The sequence below is a fragment of the Polyergus mexicanus genome, unplaced genomic scaffold (assembly GCF_030449975.1).
Source record: "Polyergus mexicanus isolate NDT 795.1 unplaced genomic scaffold, iyPolMexi1.0 SCAF_8, whole genome shotgun sequence".
NCBI classification, from domain to species: domain Eukaryota; kingdom Metazoa; phylum Arthropoda; class Insecta; order Hymenoptera; family Formicidae; genus Polyergus; species Polyergus mexicanus.
The window spans coordinates 7,836,870-7,860,218 of NW_027223328.1; the positions used below are offsets into that span (position 1 = coordinate 7,836,870).

The following is a 23,349-nucleotide window of genomic DNA, read 5'->3' on the forward strand; positions in this document are numbered from 1 at the left end:
TCGCTTTGAGAGCGATTAAATCCAATTTACGATGAATATATTATGTTTGATCGAAAATAAGTTTTGAGAGAATTTGATTAATATAAATATAAAGTACATTCTCCGTTCTTGACGCTATTTTATCTTTAAAGTACAAGATTTTGATTAATCAATCAAAGGCTTGCTTAAAACATTCATTGATTAATCTAAAGTTCAAGATAGAGTTTATGAGTTTTATTCATCAATCGGTTTCAGAGCGATCAAACTTGCTTTACTCGAAAGGCATCTCTCTGGTAATAGCACAACAGATATTTGATAAAATATAAAACAGATATTCGATAAAAAGAATATCTTCTCAAAGCGAGTATCACAGAATAAACAACTGTATTTCTCTTTTCAAGCAATTTAACATTGTAACAATATTATATATGTGTTTACGTCTTTCATATGATTCTCTTAGTTTGATAATATTATTTGAAGTGCTTTGAAATGAAACCTACATTACCGATACGCCAAGTTGCAACAATCTTGTAGTGAACTCTATGGGAGAATATCTGAATCAAATATTTGAATCGAGCGAAAAAGTATATCGCATTTGAACGCGCGACGTACGCGAAGAAAGTTATTCATCGTCTTCCTCATCTTCTTCCTCCTCATCCTCTTCTTCGTCTTCCTCCTCCTCTTCATCTAATATCTCTTCTTCTTGTTCTGCGGAGTGAGAATTATTTCGGGTAATGTAAAAACACACACACACACAATCATATTCTGTAGAAACTATTATTATTTTTTCGATGCTATCATTTACCTGTCGGCGCCATTCGATATATCCCTTCTTCGTCGACGGTGGGATCGCGAATTTCCATGATTTCCGGCCCGATTTTGTACTGATCTTCAATAGGCGGCATATTGGGAGGGCTATAATTGTACGCGTTGTATTTGTGGCCCCAACCGATGTACACATTCGCGAAGCGTCTGCGCGAAATGACATCATTAAAATTACATTAACGCAATCCCGCGTGCATTAATTCCCTTGTAACCTGACTACGGATCAACATAATTTCCTCGTCCGCGTTAGCGTAGACCACAAAATGCTCGCAACGGGATGAGAAGGTTATTGAACGCGCAGTGAATTACGCATGTGAAGGATATGAAATAGATATATTTCAAACTGCTTTACGCTCAATTTGGCGCGTTATGTTATCGCGATAAATTATATTACATTTTTTCCGCAGCAATTTTCTTGTCAAATAGAAAGAGAATTATTATTATCAGTAATATTATTTAATAATATAATAATTTTAATAATTTAACAATATGCTTGTTAATTGTATTATTATATGATATTATTTTAATATATTTGTTAATAATAGAGCTCTCTCTCTTTCTTTTTCTCTCTTTCTCTCTAGTTTTTAATTATCTAAATTAAAATTTTATATATGATAAATACATAACATACCTTCCGACAGCAAACGCGAAAGCTCCGGGCCATACATTCGATCTGACTAAAGCTATTGCAATATCTGGTTGCAGATATGACGATTGTCTGGCAGTCCACGGTATCGTGGAATCAACAGTGGCATCTTCGGACAAAGGAGTTAAGAGAGGTGGCCCGATTTCTTTCCCGATCGTCTCGACTTCATCTTTCTCCGCTCCGTCTTCCTCCTCGAGTTCTTCCTACGAATAATTAAAACTTCCTGTCAGGTAATTTGAGGACAAATATCCTTATAAATAATTATGAATGTTACAGTGTGACTATAAAATAATTAATTAACTAACATCCACTATATCTTCCTCTTTCTCGGGATTCCACCATATAATTCGTCCCTGTTCGAGAATATACGGGCTATGATGACACCAATTTGACATAGTTGGATCTACGAGATCCTTGATCGATAACGGTTCATAACGCATGTTTTCTGATAACTCTCCTTCTATATAGGCTGCTGTGTAAAATGATAAAAAAATGATTAAAAAAAAATGTACATAAATAGGATTAACGCAACTAAAAATTCTTCGGGTTTGCATCTCCTTTCATTATTTTTTTCGAAAGATTATCCAAGAAATTTATTTAAATGTATTATACCCTCGCCTTTCTCTTCCTCGATCTCTTCTTCCTCGCCTTCTCCGCCGAGCGTGAAAAAGCCGATCGGCGAAATGTGAGTGGTCGCACTGATCCTTGCAATTTGTGCGCGAAGATAATTTTTCTCGACACCGGAAAACGGCGGGAAGCTGTGAATCTACCCCGTGAATACGAAAATAACGTAACAACACCGAAGTAATGGAGAATAGATTTATTAAACTGTGTTTAAGCGTTGTTTGATTTCCATTAACTTTAATGTACTTCGTTAATTGCGCCTGATTACTGAGGAGTGATTTTGTTCTTACGCTTTTTACTAATCGCTATATATTTATCAAAAACTTTTAACTTTACCGCGGTTTACCATCCTTCTCTCTCCGTCCTATTCGTCTATCATTACCGTAAATCGTCTCGTGTAATTCTAACATCGTTACGCACGCTACCAGATATCGCGGATAACAAGACAGTATGTGGGTTAACGTTATAGATGCGTTACGGACGTGTTCGCAAATAACATCGCTCTAACCTGGGGCTCCTTCATTAAAAGGCATCACGTACCGGTGTCTCCAAGTTTCCTGTACAGTATCGGACAATCTGTCGTGCAATTACTATCTGCTGCGGCGTAACCGCCGGAAGTTCGATCCACTCGTCCAACCCAGGCGCGTTGCATACAAAATATACCTAAATACGGAGCGGAGCGTGAGAGCTGGAGAGATTATTAAAAAAAAAAAAAGACGATGTGATGCGAATTGAATATTAATTCGTTATACGCATCGCCTTTGGTATCCCGATAATAATTGAGAGCTTGTGAACGCGCGCACTTTTTTATTCAGACCGCTCCCGATTCTTTCAGCCGGTACTTCCGGCAATGGTCTCCACGGATTAACAGGTAGCGGAGGAAAGACAAGCTCCAAGGGTTTTCCTACTACCGTATCCTCGTACGAGATTTCCGTTGCTCCAACAGTTTCATCCACGGCTTCCGTCTCGTTTTTTGCCGCGGCTTCTTCCTCTGCGAATTTTGCCGCTTCGATTTCGGCTTCCTCTTTCTCTCTTTGAGCTTGTACCTCAGCTTTCTCTTGCTATTAAAGAAAATGTTACGATATTCTTAAGAGGATCTTAAGATTTTACACACACGGAACAATATACATAACTATATTATTTATTCATTTATTTGAAGAATATTCGAATAAAGCTACTTTAATACTGCGACAAATATGTATTTCTTTTAATTTATTTTTTTTTTTCAAATTAGATATACGATAAACATAATGAATTAATAAATACAAATATTAGTACAAGCCATTCTTTTAGCGTGACAAAAAGTGTTATTAGAGATTTTAGATAACGTGTATATTTAATGAATTAAACTGTTGTGTGCTTTTTATGACACGTAAATTACTTTGGGGGAAAAAACGTGGCAAAGATCAAAGAGAAACATGTCAGAAGATGTTAATTACGTATTATATTTAATATTTTACCTCTAATCTTCGAGCAAGTTCGTCCGCTTGAAATTCAGCCTCCACTACATAATAATTTTTAGATTTTCCAAGTATTTTACCCCAAAATCTGAAATACAAATTGATATTTAAAAAATATGTATTAAATAAATATATGTATTAAATAAACATATAGAAAATAGTGTGAGATATACAAGTCCAAAATAACGCAAGTTACATTCAAATCGAGTACCTAATATTTTCAAGCGGCACCGTGGAGGCCAGCTTCCGAATCGATAAATTAAGCAACACCATTTCGTGTCGCGGCAACCCTACACCCGTCTGCTCGAAGTAGAACAAAAGATCCAACATGTCGGGGTACTTCTTTTTCTTATCGTCCTCCTCCACGTCCTCCATTCTCTCCTGATCGTTTTCGTCAATCTGTTTTACACTCTGCCATGATTGCAGGAAGATTGAAAGGCACAGTAAAACGAAGATTATAGTTTGCATCCATTGCGCCATTTGCATGTTATTTATCCGAGGAAGACTCGGTGTATATCGCGGTTTCATTATCTGTTACTTGTCAAACCGCACCTGGAAGAGCTTAATGAGCTTCTTGGCATCGTCGTACTGCACCGGTGGTACATATAGATCTCGAAGATGATCCGTCTTAGTCTTAAATCTCTCCTCCTTCAATTTTCTGCTGTATTCCTCGAAAATATCGATTGCGTTTCGCGGTTGCTCAGCAAGTAGTTTTGCTAAAAGTTCAGTTAGATGGTCGTATCTAGAAAGGGTCGTCAAGAATAAATTAATAATCCGTTTGCTCGATATTTCATTTAACATACTTTTTTTCTTCGTTATTATTAAATTTTTATAATAAAAAAAATTTTATTTCAGGATTAACAATGGAACAATTGTTTTTATACCATGGTCGCATCATTGGATCTCTTTTGCGAAATGCAGTTATGATAGTAAGTGTAATGTGAAATATTGTGTGTATATTGAAAATAAAAGAATACATTACGAGGAGCATAATACAATTGCATAATTCTTATTGTAGGAAATTCAGTGGCTCGCTTACAAGCTGTCACCCGATTCTGTGCTGTGTTTCTGAAGAAATTTCTTCGCGCGTCGAATATCGTGCTCTACGCTGGGAACGTCGTCAGAAGGTGTCTCTTCTACGGTATAAGAATACTCCATTCTTATTATGCTATTTTTCACGTCTCACTGCATCCAACCAGCTCGCAAAATTGGATGCGACGTCACATCTCGCCGGATACTCAGTATAATATTATCGTAGTAACGTAACCGCTACGCAAGCTGTCATTGTTTGGTAAGTTATATCAGCTCCAACTGATTTTTTTTAATCGACGTTGTTCATCCGTTTCTTCTTATTCAGCGTCATCCTGTGTCGCGAAATCGCCGCGATTGCTGTTACAGAAATAAAAAATCTTATCTGGGGTGACCTAATTATTTTAACGCATCGCACCAAAAATATTTTTAATCAACTTTGTTGAAAGTAGTTGGAACGATAGCTGAGATAAATGTCTCCCACGCATTTCTATCAAACGAGAACCTATTTTCGAGTGAAAACGTAAAATGTAGCATAGAAAATAATTAAAAACGATTCAATCTTTTTTATTATTTGAAAGCAAGCTGCTTTCGCTAAGTATAAATATATTAAATCATTGAAATATATACAATAATAATAATAATAATGCATATAATATTATGATGATGCTTAAAGTATCTGTTTAACATCTGATATTATCTGTTCATATTTTATTCGTATTTTTTTATCGCGCTGTATTGATTATACGATTACATACGATATAATAATATCCATTCTCATTAAATAATATCAATGAATTGAAAGAGAGAGGAAAATATGAATGAACAACGTGACTCAATAAAGATGAATCGCACACGCACGGTTTCTATCAGCTTGCATCCTGGAGCATAGTTATCGTCTATCGGGTGTCCTAAATATGATGGATGCTTCTCGGTCACTGGCTGTTTCCTTTGACGCCCACCCTTCTTCTATGGCGTAGAACACGTGTCCTGCCTTTAAAAACTGCCGCAGCGATAAATGTCGAGGTGTTGTGATCAAAAGCTTTCGAAAGTTTATGCCGTTAAAAATAGCCTCGACAGAAATGATAATGAAAATATTTGTTTTCTTGTACTTGCTTCTAAATTCGTTTAAATAATTATTGAATAGAAATAAAGAAAGAGAGAGAGAGAGAGAGAGAGAGAGAGAGAGAGAGAGAGAGAAGAGAAATATTATATTTTATTAAATCATTTCTCTCAGCATAAAAAATTAAATAAAGATTTTGTTCATGTATATAATTTTTGCGTTAAATATGTTTTTAACAAAATATATTTTGTGATATTAATCGTCCAATATTCTGTGGACAAATGAAATCATCTTAAAATAATTTTATGAGGTAATGGTTTTCAAAAGCATTCTTTGATCTATCAGTGACTATTCTCCAGTGTGTATATAGCTGACGCCCATATGCGCTGTAATATTTGTATATGACAAGATGTTTCAACATATTACGAAAAAAAGCTGCTGTTTCAAGGAATTCCTGATCTTTTTGCAGCTCCTAATAACTCGCAATTTTATTATGCAACCTTGTATTGTACTACGCTTGCGTGACCAGCATAGATTATTATGCAAATCACGTCTCTATAATGTCGATCTGCCAATATTCATCGACGTAGTCAAGTATATAAGCGGCTATAAATATAAGAATTGTTATTGATAAAATTATAAATGTTTTTAAGAAAAGAAGCGAGGATCACGGATATGATGCAAGGACATAACATGTTCTTGCTCCTCTTTAGAATTTCAAGAGTCTGCATTAGTTTTGCATCTTAATAGCGTGCAATTCCATAACATTTCTGATTTATAAATCACATCTCTCTCGCATATGAAATTTCCTATCGACACTGTACCGAATATATTGTAGAATCGCAGTCACGCGGAACGCGCGCGCACGCGTGGCGTTAATTACAATTCGTTGCTGCATCGTCAACAAGGTGAAATTATGGCTGCGCTATATACGTAAGGTTGAGCACGTGGCAAGTTTCAAACAGACCGGATTGCAAACAGATAGATACAGGATTTCGTAATTTCAAGAGTTATAACAGGTGGTGTTGGATACCACACACCACGCCGCCGGCGCGGCGTTGGCGTCCAAACACGGGCTTTTCAAGCGGGCCAGCTGCGTCACTCGGCATTTCTCCCGGTACTTCGCCGCCGCATAATACTCTCGCGTAATTAACAAAATGGTATGTCGATTAATAAAACGCGAGGGTGTGATTATTCGCCGGGCTGGTATCGGATGAACGGGCGCAGATTTGGAGCGCAGAACGCGGATTATCCGATTCGCCGAAATTCAATAGCCGTTGCCGTTTGACGCGCATTGTTCGCGCGACGGCCAGATGCGTTAATTAACAAAAGCCGTTAATGTATGACCGTCTATCGCAGATGCGATTCTCGACCGATAACGATGATAAACGAGTTCGAATATCTCGCTCCCGTGCACAGAATAGCGTGATAGTTCGATAGACGAGGAATGCAGTATTTTCCCCGTCAAGGAAAATTTCATTTTCCATCGCAGCCACTAGAATCAAGGCTCTTTTAACCTGAAATATATTAATTAAGCAAATATTGATAACATATATATTCATGTTTCGCAATGCGATTAAATTTTCAGCTATATAGAAATTGTTTTATCGGCAATATTTCAAATTGAAATTATTTTAATTGAACTAATTTTAGTAATTAAATTATGTATAGTTAAAAAGCTATTATATTTTGCGCGTAATTTATTAATTTAATTTCATTTAATTTATATGTTTATTTTATTAATTAATCTTTCAAAATTTTATTTGCTTATAATTTATTAAGAATTGTCGGAGGATTGATATTTTTATTATGGACGAAGCTATTCTAGATTCATACACATTTAATAATTCTTGCAAGAAAGAAAATCTAATCACGGAGTAAATGGCGCGTTGTGTGAACTGTATAAAGGCAAACAGATTCAAGAATTTCGTATAACGAAAATAAAATCTTTGAGATTTTTCTTAAAGAATTTTGTTCTTCTTACGCTTCAGTAATGTGTTTGAAAAAAAAGCTGCGAATGATAAATTCGTTAATCGGGCGGCATTGAACGCATTTCGAATGTGGACGACAAGAGAGAGAGAGAGAGAGAGAGAGAGAGAGAGAGAGAGAGAGAGAGAGAGTAAGAGAGGGGGGGGAGGAAGAGGAGGGTAAAAGGGGGAAGAGGAGTTGGTGCCCGTAATTCGCGGAAGCGTTGGAGTATGAATGAGTAAGAAATCCCCACCTTTCCTCCTCTCTTCAACTATCTCGTTCTCTTGCCAGTCGACCACCCCATCTCTTCCAGCTCTACTCATCCCTCCCCTCCCCCTCCTCATCCTCCCTTCCTCCCTTCCTCACATTTTCTTCCTCTCTTTCTCTCTCTTTCCCCTATGTTGTGCCGTTTGGTCCCTCTTCTTCTCACCGAAAGCAACTCATATCGGGGGTCGGTTCTCTCTTCGGGTTCCGCGCTTCTTTCGGTCAGTTTTCTTCCGTGAGTTGTACGCGCGCGTCCTTTCGTGAGGATCGGCTTCCGTGTCGTATAGCCTTTAGGCCCTACAGCCTCGAGGAACAAAAACCGGCGTTGTATTAGGAATAACGACTTCTCTTCGCATCCTGGATTCCCGCAGGACGGGGGAGCCGCGCTGTTCATCATGTACCATCGACTATCAAGGTAAATTAATATCGCAAATACTTTTTGTTTTTATTGAATTAATGAGATAATTAATTCTGTCTTCATTAGATTATCAATCTTCCTTACATTTTCACTCGAAAATGGTTCTCTCGTTTAATAACGAAATAAAAATCGGCATGTGATTAATAAAATATATTATTAATAAAAAAATCGCGTGTTGTTTAAAGAGAAACGTTGATATCAAAAATATTGCATCGAGATGAAAAGACGTAGCTTGCTGAATAGCAAGTGAAAGTCTTTTTGTTCAAGATGGAGAATTACCTTACTCTTTCTCGGATAAATCCTCTCGCAATTATTAAAACGATTTAGTACGAAGTGCGCGAGAGAGTTTACGTCTACTGGATCTTATTATTAAAAGTTCCACTTCTCCGTTCCACGTCTTGAAATCGTCCAAACTCCAGTAACGTCATCCTATCTTAAAAATGTAGTTTAACTTCTTCAATGATAATTATATAATACTACGTGGCAAAAAGGACAAAAAACACAGCTCGTATGATATACCAATCAAATGATTCGTTAGGCAATGATTATGTCATATAAAAGCGCAAGATATTTTCAAAAAGATCCTTGTTTCTCTGTCAAAATCTCTGTGTTTTTGAGAAAATAATTATGATTTTTTTAATATTATGTTAAATTTTTATCGATTTAAAAATAAATATAAATAAAACTTTCTTTTTCCATGCATTGCTCTCGAGATTTCTATTATTGTTTGAATATGCGAATAATTTCACAACTTTTTGCATATTGCTTTACGTATATCAAATATTTTTTAAAGTTTAATATCAAAATTATCTTTTCTTTTCCTCATGCATAATGTTTGTGTGTTTAGTCACAAGTAATATTACGCGTTCGCTACTATTAAGGAAGTATCGCGAGAAGGTTTTACATTATTCATTCGCCGTTTTCAAGCGCTATGCTACGCATCAGCCTATCGCTCGTAAATCGCTTGTTCCCGACCGCCCTCGCCGACTCACTTTTCATTAAGGCGTCCGCGGAGTGAGTGAATGAACGGATGAATGGATTTCCAGAAGCCGCGAGATCGCGATCTTTTCTCGGCCTTGGGCTACTTAAACCGGTAGCATGCCAAATTTCTCATATCTTCTCAATAACTCTAAAGGCACTTTGAATTAGATTATTTTTATTATTATTGCGCGTAAAAATGATACGGAAGACATTTCACGTATCTTATAAAAAATTTTAGACAATGCTAAATAGAGAGAGTAAAATTCATATTTAGATTAAATATTTAACGCATATATAACGGAGTTTTCATTCAAAGGATTCCTCGAAAATTTTATTTTATATTCTTTATTTACATTACATAGTCAACATTACAAAAATAAAAAACGGACAGTCTGTATTTCAATTAAATTTAGTTCAACAAGGATTGATTGGTATTCTTGTTTATTTTTGTTCCTTGCAAAAAAATAAATATTCCTTTACAATTGGTTTAGTATTATGGATATGAAATTAATACATACGATTATATATCGGAATGCTTCTCGATGTTGAACAGTTTAATTATCGACGCTTCCGTTGCACTTTACGAGTCTTATCTCAATTAGATGTTCTACTGAATGTTATACGTTCGCTTTTATTTTTATGTCCTAGAAATGATGCATGTATGCACATTCGAGTGGAACGAATTATTTCCTTGGATTATAAATCTTATATATTAAAAAAATTATAATCTTCATTCTTTTTTTTATCAATGTAACACCGATATTTTATAATTTACTTATCCGCGTATTTATATATAAAAATCATATTTACATCGTATCTACGCCAATTCTTTTTTTGTTATAACGGAAACGTATGTCATTCCTATTCTTATTCCTATATCTCATTCTATTCTTTATAAAAACTAGTAATTACATATGATTGTAATTATTAAAAACTCTGTTATATTTAATCGGCAAGAATCTAATAACATTTAAAATTTTCTTTAAATTTACTTGGAATAAATTTTAATATATATATATATATATATATATATATATATATATATATATATATATATATATATATATATATATGGTAAATATGTCGTGCAAGTTTATCAGAAAATTTGATGAGATATGAAGCCGGTAAGCGCGGTGGAATAAGGGGGCAGGAGCGAAATTTGCGGTACCGACTTCAGTGTCGGAAGGCCGCAGGCCCGTGGTCCATGACCGGTCGACGCAGCCTCCTCCCGGTTCCAGAGAGAATCGGAGTCACGTTCAGTCAGTGGCCGACTCCCGTCCGCGGAGGTGGTGCGCGTTATCGCTCCTTCGGGTCCTTTCTCAGCAGAGTGTCGAGAAAGGTTTTCCGGCTTCTACGTACATCCCGCGGCTCATCCTCATCGGGCATGACGAACACTAGGAGCACGTGGTTAGTCGAAAATTTTTCTTTTCGCGCCTTTTTTTTTTAACTTTCTCGTCTTTCATTGCTCTGTTTTTTCACATTCGATTTTTGAGCACCTTCTTCATACTTATTGCCAACTTTTTTCCTTTTCCTACGTTTAAATTCAATGCTCAATTACAAATTATAGATCTCTGTTTCTCAGTTCGTTTAAAGAGAGTTTTAATTAAAAGCTTAGATAGTTTTTGCGTTTACTTGTTGTACTATAGCGTCGTCGTTTAGTCGGATATTGAATCATGTATATATAGCGCATAATTAATTATTATATTGTTTAAAATTTGTCGATGATTATTTATTTTTTATTTCTTTTTTATTTTTGTCGCTTCATCTCAGAATGACAAAAATTCGAGAAAGATTGCGCGAAGATACAGCAATACTGTTAAATATTTGAAAGATTGTTATTGTATATATAGAGCGAGCTGTTATAAACGTGCGTGATGATTTGACATTCTAAATTATTTTTTTCACTAGAATATAGATTTTCAAAATTGAAATTGTCGTAGACAAATTGCAATTTTTTTTACGAATGATTTGTTGTTTATTTTTTACTATATAAATATATCGCGACAATATGCCCAACTATTCGATTTCCGCTACTGTCAAAACTGAAATCGTTGTATGCGATAAATATGCGGCGTTGCACCATGATTGAGTGCATATTCTGCACAAAATAACGCCTATGTTTTTTTTTTAGACACGAAAAAAATTTCGAATACTTTTGTCATATTATAATTTATATCATATATTTTATTTCTTCACATTTCTATCACACTTATACAGTTTTATAGCTATTCTTTTGATATCATTAACATAAAATTAACTTACATATTATTTATTAAAGATTAAATAATTATGTTTTATACGTAAATCTTGATTAACATATATGAATTTTAATTCTTAATTCTACAATATTATTAATTACATTGATTTTATTATTTAATAATTTTTTTATTATAAATTGTATTAAAAACTAACAAATAAGATTTCGTGATTTCAAAAGAACACTTATTGGACTTAATAAAATTTTCAAGTCATATATGTATCAATATATATTTTTAAAATAATATCTGTTTATTATATATAGATAACATTTATATACATTTTTTTATATAAATTTATCTTCAAGTGAGATTATAAAAGTGTCATTCTATATATATACATATATATATATAATTTATTTATTTATTTATATGCATATTTAAAATTTATTGATGACAACGTAAGTATGACAGAAAAGAAAAAGTATCAAAAGCATTTATTGTGTGATTTGCCGATCGTACCGGTAACGGTGAATGATTTTAGTTGCACATTCGCGCTTACATTTATAGAACGACCGATGAAATTCTCGTCAGAGTTCGAACTGTGCAGGACTATTTTCCGAACGATTTTCCTGTTAGGCGCATGAAAATTTTGTAAGAAAGTCTTCATCTCCGCTCATCTAAACGCAAACACACAAACATCTATAAGATCTTCCGACATGTACTCGTATACAATTCGCATATGCCGAGAAACGGGAGATCTTTTCGTGAGTTCTTGTGGGATGCGAATGGCGGATTGGTCAACATGTGTGTCCCCCCAGATGGCTCATTTGTCAAAACGGTCAAAGCCAGTTAGCTTATATACAGCTTCACATACTTCTTCATAAGCGACAGTATCGCGCTATTTTTAATGGCGATTTCGTGTAATCTTGCACTATAACCTAACGCTATTGCGCGCGAGCGTGACTATCATTAACCTTTCACTATTCATACGGCGTTTGACAAGTGCCACATTTGTCTCCGGCATATATATCGCCTTTTTGCCTTCATTCCTACTTTCATATTTATGAAGTATAAACTCCGGATTTATGTCGTATTTTCTTTTATTTCCGTCTATTTTCTACGTACTGCTATTAAATAAAAAAGAGTACTCTTTCGTATGTGCATTTTATTATTTATAAAATTAACGTCTTACAATTAACTGTGCTAAGCTTTGATAAAGTCAAGCTTTTATACACATATCTCGCGCTAGCATTTAAAGATTAAAATAGGACAACGGAAATTATTTTGCTAAGTGCATTCTCATGTTTCTAATTAAATCTTGGTGACAATCCTCCGTTGAGGATACTGCAACTTAAGCAAGAAACGCCAGTCCAGTTAAATTACATCACCACATTGTCACATATTCGTGCGAGTCACGAAAGTGTAAAGCTTTACCATCGATTTACGGTTATAACAGTACTCCACCTGCGGCGGGTATAAAGGGTTATTGTAGCGAGCTTTCCTTCTGGCCAGCCGCTTGGCAGGACAATGCCTTATGCTAATTCTCGCTGCGTCTATGTAGACGTCGTCCTTCCGACTCTGTACACAGGTGTACGCGTGTAACGTGTCGGAGTTTAAAATTCAACCAGCATTACGCTTGCAAATAGCGCGAGAGTTTAATATCGCACTTGCGAATTCTTTCACCCAATAAAATTACAACTTGTCGCATTCTGAATGCAATTAAGAAATCAAAGAAATTAGCTTGCTCGTAGCTTGATTTATTTCACTCATTTACGCACGTTCATAAAATTGCAAATAAATGTTTTTTGTATTGCATTCATTTTGTTAATTAAATCATTATTTATTTAAATATCTCATCGATGAACATGTACTTTCTTGAGAATTATATTAGATTACTCGTGTTAAATTGCTCGCTTATGTTACTTTTAAATCGGAAGTGCATACTTTTACGCACTGATACCTTTACGCTGATATAACTGGCAATATTACGAAGGTTACCGCACGGCTCAAACGCGCAATGGGAAATAATGTAACTCACTGACGTCCTAATATCCTTTTTAAGTTTTAAATCTGAAAAGCCTACTTCGCGGGAAACAAAAGATCATCAGTTTTTGCCGAGTAAACAATTTCATATCGGCCGAATAAATACATGTAAAACCCCAAATGTGTCCCGCGTACCGTACATATTCACTCGTAGAAATTCCCAACGCGAAAAGCATTCTGTCAGGTAGTCGGCCACATACGCTCCAGACAATCCTGTATTTCGTGGCTTATTTTGGTTCTTCTAGATGTGGGGGGGAGGGGGGAGGGGGGGGGGGGGAGAAAGCTGTTATTTCTGTTCCATAAGTTAATACTCTAGGGCACAGCCCTCGTGCTTCGTTATGCACACCAAGCTCTTGCTCCGGCCGGTCCAGAACACTCGAAAGTATTATGGTTTTGTTTATTGTTGGACGTTTCCGTTTGTACAAACGAGATTACTGCACGGGAGAGGCCCATGCCACCGAAAGTATGTACTTACATCACAACTCGCGCGTATTTTCTGCCTCAATCGCTCATGACATATCATGATACATGTGTACGTGTGTGCTTTAAATAGATGTGAATTAAATGTAATCTCGCGAGAAAGCCACTTGATCGATTGGAATAGGGATTCGCGAATTCCACACATCGATCACTAAAAGAGTAATTAGGAAAATCGCATTTTTTTTTTTTTTTTTTTTCAAATAATACAAAGCTTTGCACTCGAAATAATTATACACTACAGCTTTATACGATACGTATAAGACAATTCATCGAAACGTTAAATAGATTAAAAAATAAAAAAAAAAAAATAAAAAATTGCACGTTTTCTCATATCCGAAATAGGCTTGACATTTTTAATATTCCTTAAATTTGAAAATTTTGCTGTATCAGCATTTTATATATTTTACATAATTTATTTTAAATATCAGATCAATAACCTATGCTAAGTCTGTCATAAAAAAATTTGTGACCATAAATATCGCACCGAAGAAGAATCAACTGGAAAGGAAATTTAGTTTCTAGTTTTTCGGGCACGATCTTTCAATCATCGATGAAATGATGGCCGCACAAAATTTCAACATTCAGAAATACCCCAAATTCCAACAAATACGTTACAATGATTATAATCGGAAACAAACACAAAATATTGAATTAATTTATTATCATTAATATAATGCGCATTCTGTCATAATTAATTTTCATAATTAAATGCTATCCTCATGTATAGGGACATTATTTACGAAATAGTGCAGCGAGCGTGTGAATGAATGCATCTTGCTTTAAGATCTTACATCCGCATTTATAATAGAAATATTGCACGATACGTCGTGTTTTTCTCGCAGATGCATATTCATTTTTATAATAAAAAGAATACGCTGTATACTTTAGCCTTGCGCGCTGTCCATATCCGGTATACTATGCGCTTTTCCAATATAGAAATCGATTTTATTAAATTCCCATACAATGCCTTTTTGTAAAAACGACACACACGTGTCTTCGTATGATTGTCATGATAAAAGGCAAGCTACCAATCCCGTCATTCGCCGGCAAGATTTCAGTAACAGAATTCCATTATTTATAAATTCCTTCAACGAGATTCCATTATTTATAGAACTATATAGGCTATTGAAGTTGACAGGTATTGTGTGAACGGGTCTTTGTGGATAATACACATTATTCTCAATCGTCTAAACTTAGAAACGCGATTAGAAAGGATAAGCATAAAAGGACGCTGCATGATATCGAGTAATATAAATTAATTCAGATCGTAATTTGTTTTAAAATACATTGCTGAAGTTTTAAATCTTTACATGAATTTACACAGATTATAAAATGACTGCAAAAAAATAATATCGAATAAAAAATCATTTGTGAAATAACTTATATAAGTTATATCTCATAGAGATTACATAGTTAAAAATAAGTAAATCATTGATATTGCATGTGAAATGTACAGTGAATCAACATCACGGTCTCTCAATTTTATGTAAAGTCTATTTTTGTAAGCTCACGACACCGACAACTACGACACCGTGATTTTTCAGAATTTTTCTCTTTTCAAAATCCATAGATATATTTCTTTTTCCTCGTGACTTCATTCTTTGTACGACTTCGCTTCGGAGCAACCAGTGTCTGTCTTCCGGAAGATGTAGCATGGAAATGATTCACACCTAAACATTACGATGTTTGTATATACAGTGATGTGCGAGTAAAGAAACTTTAAAGGAAGAACCAGGGGATCAGGGAATTATTTTCGGGACGAAAACCGTGAATGTACAAATAAACGAGAAGTAAAGTCGATTAAATGTTTTTTAGAAGATATTAAAATTTCTTATATATTATATAATATTATTATATAATAAAAGTTTTTACACAAAGAATATATACTCTTTGAAAATAATATATTTTGTCTTGTAATATTAATCACGGAAAAAAGTTTGAATATAGTATACTTTGAATAGTAGTAAGATTAATACTATATTATTATTAATTCAGACTGGGGACAGTGTTTCAATCGCGGATATGTAATAATTATTACGCGGCTCTTTATTTTTCATGTTGTGTTATATTTTTTTTATTTATTTTTTTGCGCTTTCAACGAGGAGTAAAAGAAAAGCTAATTTGTTCTCGGAAGTTTTGACCGGATGACTTACTCAAAGTAACTGGATTGTCTCTCATCCGTAACGAACTTGATTCAACCATAACAGAGTGCCATTTAAGACGCTTGAAACTTAAAGACACAATATATACATTTAATCTAACTAGTTGTAACCCAATCTAATCTTCAAAAATCTGGAAAGTAACAAGGTATTAAATAAATTATAGAATATTTGAAAATATTATATAGTCTTTCTCTCTCGCGGAGATTTTTCATACTTTTTTATTTTCAGAGATTCTTCCCTCGTAGAAAAATATTTTATTTAACGATTTATATCGTCTTTTGTATAAATCATTAAATTTTTCCAATTATATTGTATAAAAACACTTTGACGCTTTATGTTTTTAGTTTAATTAATATTTCTGAATAACTGCTACGTAAAACTTCTTTCTTTATTATCTCGCGGTAACATTGTGCAACATAGTTTGAATTATTATTTCGATGATGAGCATTCACTGCGCAACTTGGCAATGTCTGATATCAGTGTGCTGGCGCTGACTCGTATAAAACGAAAATATTTGCCGACGCAACTTTGCAAGCGAGAACTCATCTCTTCTTCGCATATAAAAAAAGATTCCTTCCTCTTTACGTTTAACCCCTTCCTTTTTAATGCGTTCCCACATACACTTGTACCCGGGACGGTAATGCATGCGCGTCGTTTCGCCTCCGTGTTTGTCCATATTCATTTGAATCGTAATCCGACGCGCGAGGATTCATGAGCGGCCGACCACGATTAATCAGACCCCGCCGAGATGCACTACGAGATGCTTAATCGTAGCAACGTTTTAACATTTTTCTTTAATTACTCAATCGCACGATATTAACGCACGAACTTATTCTCACAATAATCCTGAATATCGAAACGCGTAATCGAATCTCCATATGTCTCAGCATCACGAACCGTTCATCACAGATCTCAATATTTTCGAGTTAGTTTTCGCTCCCGCCTTTTGCTGCATAGCGATACGGAAGATTTTAATTTTAATTAATCGTCGAATAACGCGCAAACTATATTTGAAGAGCGTCTCATTCGGAGTTTCATAATTAATTTCCTATTTGAGATCACAGATCGAGTCGGCGCGGCCGCTTTAGCACTACGCGATCGTCAATTATACTCGGACGTTCAAAGAGCAATAGACTGCCGCGATCAATCCAGGACCCCTACAGCCTGGTGGTCGACCGGTGGAATGTCTCACCCACCTCTCGCGAAAGTACTACCACAAACGTCGTCTTGCCTGCCGACGCCAACGACCGCAGCAACGATTCGTAGCCAACATCGCATCAAACATTGCGGAGTACGAGGGGATACGATTCCCTGTAGCATTGTTTGATCATGGTAATTACGAGCCAAGTGTGTGCTTCGGCAAGAGAAGCAAAAGGGCCAGGGAAGAATGAGGAGGCCGAGTAGACGAGGAGTAAGAGAGAAGGGCCAAAAAGAGCGAGAGCATACACATGGTATTTCACTCATTCTTCTTCTCTCTCTCTTTGTTCGTCTCATCCTCACGTAGGAAGAGGCTGCGGAGGGAAGAGAAAAAAGTGCAGGCTACATCGTATCCTCATTCGTCTCCGCCCGTAGGAAAGCGGCCGTAGTCGATAAAATATCGCGATAGGGATAAAGGCAACCCTCCTGCGCTCGTGCGCGTCACGCACGTACGCACGAAATGGAACGAGTGGAGATACATATGACTCGCATGTAATCCCCGTGTGATGGACGGGTACATTGAAATAAATAAAAAACGAAGGCTTTAACGCGGCGCGGAAATAAAAAGAGGACTTGGTATCTTTTTAAAGATTGGAAAAGTCACTCCTTTCTCTTTTTGACTGCAATTTTACGGAGAAACGTTTAACGGCGAGTTGTCTAAGTACGAATCATCTCTGAAACTAATTTATCAATGGGTTCATGCGGCCAATGACAATCTCTGTCAATCTATCTACCTCGGCACTCGTAGCCGCGATGCAGCTGTAGTTTAGTACGAGATATATTCGTCTTTGAAAAAATAACGTGAGTACGGTCGGCGAGTCTTTGGCGGACATAATAAGTTGCAATCAACGATGATCATTCATCGGACTAATCGTAAGTACGATCGCCCGTCGTGGCGCGTAAAATCAATCAGGACGAAGCCGACCGAGTCTTTGGTCCACTCTCTTCCTGGAAGGAAAGCACAACGAAGAACAACAATCTGAGACTGAAAAAACGTGACATTCCATTTGTGTGTTCATTTATTCATCGTTAATTTGCTCATCGAGGACACGTTTAAGCATCGATCATCGAACGGATCGAATGGGTACCGTGGATAATCGAAAGCCGCCAATTTGGGTTGCCGATTCGTTCGCCAGAGAAAAATCGATCAGGAAGAATTTTGTTGTTGGCGAAGGCGTAGATTCACGAGTTATTCGTAACGGCAACTGCTACCACGCAGCGGTGAATGTGACCCACGTGACGGCGTTTTTACGACGGTCGTACATCCAGCGGATCCGAAAGAACCTCGGCGAGGTAACGACTTCCATATCGCGCTCGTTCTTGCCGGACGCGATTTTTTATATTGTTGTAATCTCGGGCGTCGTAATGCTTGTTACGTCTAGAAATGACTTGTAAATCCGGTTCTCGAGATGGAACTTCAATAATTAGCGTTCTTCGATCGATCTGTCATCGCGTCGAATTATTCATCCTTGATGAAGGTTTCATCGTCTAAATTAGTTAGATTCTATATATCTAGAAGCCAAAATTCTCTCGGATAGCTTAATGATGATTCTCTTAAAAAAAAAGAAAAAAAAATAATGCAAAAAATGGATTAAATTATGAAACTAAAATAAAGAAATGAGCTTAATAGATTTGTTGATTGATATTTTAGAGGTGACAGATAGCGATAAAATAAAGTATCATTCGAGAACTTATTCGCGATATGGACAACGATGAAATTGGTTCAATCGAAAAGCCATTTCTATCGTATCACTTATGCATATATCTCACGCGTTGATCTAGCAAAGCATACCAGAGCGATCGAGACACAAGCAATTATTTATTCTTTCTGTCCCCGCTTCGTCCTCGCCTTTCTCATCCCGCGTACCACGACCGCAATTTCAGATCCGTCGTTTCGTTTCGTGTTCGCGTATCGCGACATCACCGTCGAGTTTCTCCGGGTCGCATCCCCTGTCAGAGTAAGCACCGAGGCAACCTGTTGCTCTCCGATACCGCTCTCCGTCGTTCCTCACATCCGTGACCGTGTCAGTGAGCTATTCTCTCTCTCCCTCTCCCTTTCTCTCTTTCTCTCTTCACCTCTTGTCTTCGTCCGCGCATCGCCTTTCTCAGATCGCCTCTCTTTCCGACGGCCTTCGTTCTTTCCTCGTCGTTTGCTCTCGTCTTTTTCCCACTCGCCGACGAACGACAGAATGCCCTTGGTCTGCCACGTGTCTACGATGCATGTTCTCCTGGTAGCACGAAGACTTGAAACGTCGCACTCTGTTGCTCCGTTCGGACGCGCACCGTCCTCGTCACTCCGAAGCCGGACGCCGTCGCGTTCTCGCTTCCTCGACGAGTCTCCTCTTCCTATCTATCGAGCCTGTCCGGCTTTCTCTCTCGCGCTTTTCCACGTTCCTTCTTCTCTCCTCGCTCATATCCGGCCGTTCTTTCCGTCTCGCTCTTGTACGTCTATCTCCCTACCATTTCGATGCCGCCGCCGCTTACTCGGCTCTCGCTGCCGCCTCCTCTATCGTCTACTGATGCCTTGATCCGTACCCTCCTGTTCTAGAAGAGCGCGGTCACGGGACGAGCGGCTGAAAGTTGAAAGTGTGAGGAAAGCCGACGCGACGATCCAGAGCGAGTCTGGATTTCGGACGAAGCCGACGAGGGACGACGCGCGGAGAGCTTATATTTCCTTGTTGTAGATTCGCGAAAATAATTTCCGTATATATTTATGACCGCGATAATGAACAATAGAGAGCTCATTATATGAGTTTTATTTGATATCTGCTTGTATAATATTGTACGATATTCTCGCAAATATGGTATATGAAAAATTCAAACTTATCAGCTATAGATTATTTGTATACTAATATTTGTCATATACTTTTTATCTTCTCAATTTTAAAAACGTATTTTCATTTATATTAATTATAACATTTAATCTTTTTTAAAGAGAAATTTAAAGGATTGCATGTATGATAGTTAAGTTATTCTAAATCACAATGTAATTGAGATCCCTTGTATTTTCCGCAAAGATCATTTCCACGTGATGAAAGAGCATGCGATCGATACTATGCTGCGCGATAATAATCGAGGCGCGCGACGCGGCGTGTACTTTCGGCCGTTGAAATATCGCTGCGAGACGCGTCGCGACAGTTATCGACACTGAAAAATTATAGTCATCGCCGCATTGTTCCGCGCCCGCTCCTTCCTCCCGTCTCTCCCGCAAGTAATAACTGTCGGTCACAAAAATTATTATCGCCAGCGATCCCCGGTCAAGGCGATATACTCTGGTCGCATCCGCGTGACGAATAACGAGTCCGGAGTTTTGAGGCATCTCTCAAGGCGCTGATTCCCCCTTGCTATCCCCTCGTCACGACATATACGCATAGGGGTATTCGTAAGGGACGTAAACTAACAACGGAACCCGAAACGATTTTGCGGTATGACACTTCTCCGTTCGTCCCACGCGAAAACCACAAGACACCCAGACGACTGAAACGTCCGGCAGTGATATCCGGAAGAGAGAGAAAGAGATTTACCGGACTGTTCGTTCTCTTCGTAGAATTATTCCTTGTTTGAATTATTTAATCGTTTTAATCACTTGTTACAGATTGTTAAAGCGTTATCGGAAACTTACGCAAAATTTCACGCGCTACTAATTATCGAGATCTAGCGAGTTTATTACGTAATTTTCGTCGATACATGAAAAAAACTACATAGTTAATTATCACCAGCGGAAACGTGCGAGTAAGCGGATTATTATTGCGCGTATATCATGTATAAATCTCGTGGCAAAAAGTGCATTACGCTACATTTGTCATTGCCGAGCGGAAAGATATTGCGAAACGCGCAACTAGGTAAATTATTAACTACTTTCAATAACTCGGGTCGAACGTGTACATTTTTCTATTATATCCATCTTTTAATCTTACTACCAGTTATGACACTACATTTTATCTTACGGTGTACACTGAAGATAATATAGTTGCTTCCCGAAACACACGCGACTCTCTCTACACGCGAATTGTCATAGTTAAAACGATGTGACATGTTGCATAGGACCAGAATGCAACGGACTGGAAAGTGCATTCGCGAAGGGGATTCGCGCTTGTCAAGCATCAAACTGCTCTTGCAAGCGTGCCAAAGTTTAGTGCAATTTTATTTTCGTCCGCGTTTATAAACAATTTTATAGCTTACTAGCGGATGACAAATCTTCTTATGGCAAATGCTCGTAAATTTCATATTCTTGATCTTAATTTCGTCTTTAAGACGGAACATACCGGTTTGAACTTTCGAAAAATGAGATTTTCTAGATTTTCTGCAACGCAACGACTTGACAAAAACTTTTTCTTTTTTTATAATATTGATACAACATTATTAAGTTCTTAAATAAAAATTTTCAATTTAAAAAAAAATTTTTTTTTGAAATTATGCGAACATTTGCAGATTTATATTGTCATGCACGGTGTGCATGAAAACTCGGGTTACGTTTGACAGATTGACTTCAAATTCAAATTTTGCATGCGTGTTCCTAATAAGATTCCGTGTCTGCTAACGAGGCCTTTTTTAAATTCGATTCCACATTTTTTGTTATAAACAAAAAAACATGGATTTCTTTTTAAAAAAACGAAACTTTTTCCAACATGGTATCATTTTCTTATTTTCTAAAATTTTGAAAAAAAAAACGCTTGGATAGTAGATAGCTATTAATATGTTTTATAAAAAAAACTTGTGTTTTTGATTTCCGATATGATAAACGAACATTTTTATGTACACCGTGCATGAAAATATAAATCTGCAAATATTCGCATAACTTTAAAAAAAAAAAAAAAAGATTTTTAAACTAAAAGTTTTTATTTAAGTATTTAATAATATTGTAAAAAAAAAGTTTTTATCAAATCGTTGCACTGCAAAAAATCTAGAAAATATACTCATTCTTTAAAGGTTTAAACAAATATGTCCCCTTAAATCAATTAAAAAATTATAAGTCGGTCTATAAATCAGTCTATTATATAATCAACTTTATAGATATCTTTATAAAGTTGGCTCTAAAGGTTTTGTGATTTATATTTTTATCGAGAAATTAATGTATTTCAGAGTGCTTTTCGAAAAAGATGTAGTGTCTATTTTTTATCTCTCGTCAGTTATATCAAATGGTTTGAACAACATAAACGACATGAAAGAACATCACGAAGCCCGTTAATTGTTTTAGACAACGCTTAGAGACATTTTTGTCTCGCACCATTGGATGAATCGTTTCGGCAATTACTCTATTTTCGTGATAGCTCTATTTTCTCTTCGCCGGATATTAGAACAGGTCATGAATCGATCGCGTTGAATACGTAAAGCGTGTTAATCTATTTCCGTTTCTTTAACGATAGAACTAATATAAATTATCTAGGTAATGTCGCGAAAACTTGGATGAAATATACTCTTTTTTAGCATAAGAAATATATTTCGCATTCAGCGCTTATAACAGACAAATCTCCCTTTCGCGGATATAAATTGATGCGCGATTTCCTCCTCGATTTTTTTTTTTCTTTCTACAAGACGTGTGTCATGAAAAATCATTCTTTATTTATCACTTCAGTTGCGATCAATCCTATGGAAACGGTCAGTGAAAAACGATCGAGGATTTGCGAAACTGAAAACCGTCTTGCGTTTGAGAAAAAGAAAAAAAAAATGCTTTTTCTTCCAAGCTCTAAACATGATCGTCGTTGAAAGACTGCGTACGATGATCAGTAATCCCATAAAACCATCGTTTTTCTTTTTTTGTGCTAGTCGTTCTCGTCAAACGTAAGACGCTATGAAAAATTATTTCTGACATATATTAATTTTATATTTATTTCTATAGTAAATGCATGTCAAAAAATATCAAAGAATAATTTTACGACTGCATCAACTCGATATTGATATCACATCGTTCTAATAAAAATTTATTATATATTAAAAGAATTTACGAAAGACGTACAAAGTCTCGCTATATCGCAGCTTACAGAAAACGAGTTAAAGAGAGCAGTAGGAGCT

The 23,349-nt window shown here is 36.4% G+C and overlaps 2 protein-coding genes across 6 annotated transcripts in view; one reads left to right on the forward strand and one right to left on the reverse strand.

Annotated features, from left to right (window-relative positions):
* Positions 1–507: 507 nt before the first annotated feature.
* Positions 508–4,729, reverse strand: Rsph4a (Radial spoke head protein 4a). The gene is made up of 11 exons (XM_070300746.1): positions 4,574–4,729; positions 4,087–4,276; positions 3,746–3,945; positions 3,535–3,622; positions 2,878–3,135; positions 2,615–2,737; positions 2,063–2,216; positions 1,756–1,919; positions 1,436–1,653; positions 785–951; positions 508–681 (listed from the first exon to the last, which is right to left on the reverse strand). Exons 1-11 carry the CDS (start codon positions 4,690–4,692, stop codon positions 602–604), a joined length of 1,761 nt encoding a protein of 586 aa, XP_070156847.1. The 5' UTR covers positions 4,693–4,729; the 3' UTR covers positions 508–601.
* A 3,421-nt stretch (positions 4,730–8,150) lies between these two features.
* Ppn (proteoglycan-like sulfated glycoprotein papilin) overlaps positions 8,151–23,349 on the forward strand; it is a 101,566-nt gene continuing 86,367 nt past the window's right edge. For 2 of the 5 annotated variants that reach the window (XM_070300830.1, XM_070300832.1), the window contains exon 1: positions 10,421–10,664. In XM_070300830.1, the coding sequence (XP_070156931.1) occupies positions 10,462–10,664 (203 nt within the window). In that variant the 5' untranslated portion in view covers positions 10,421–10,461. Of the gene's footprint in view, positions 8,274–10,417; positions 10,665–23,349 lie in introns of those variants that run through there. The other 3 variants (XM_070300834.1, XM_070300833.1, XM_070300831.1) reach the window with 3 other exon arrangements.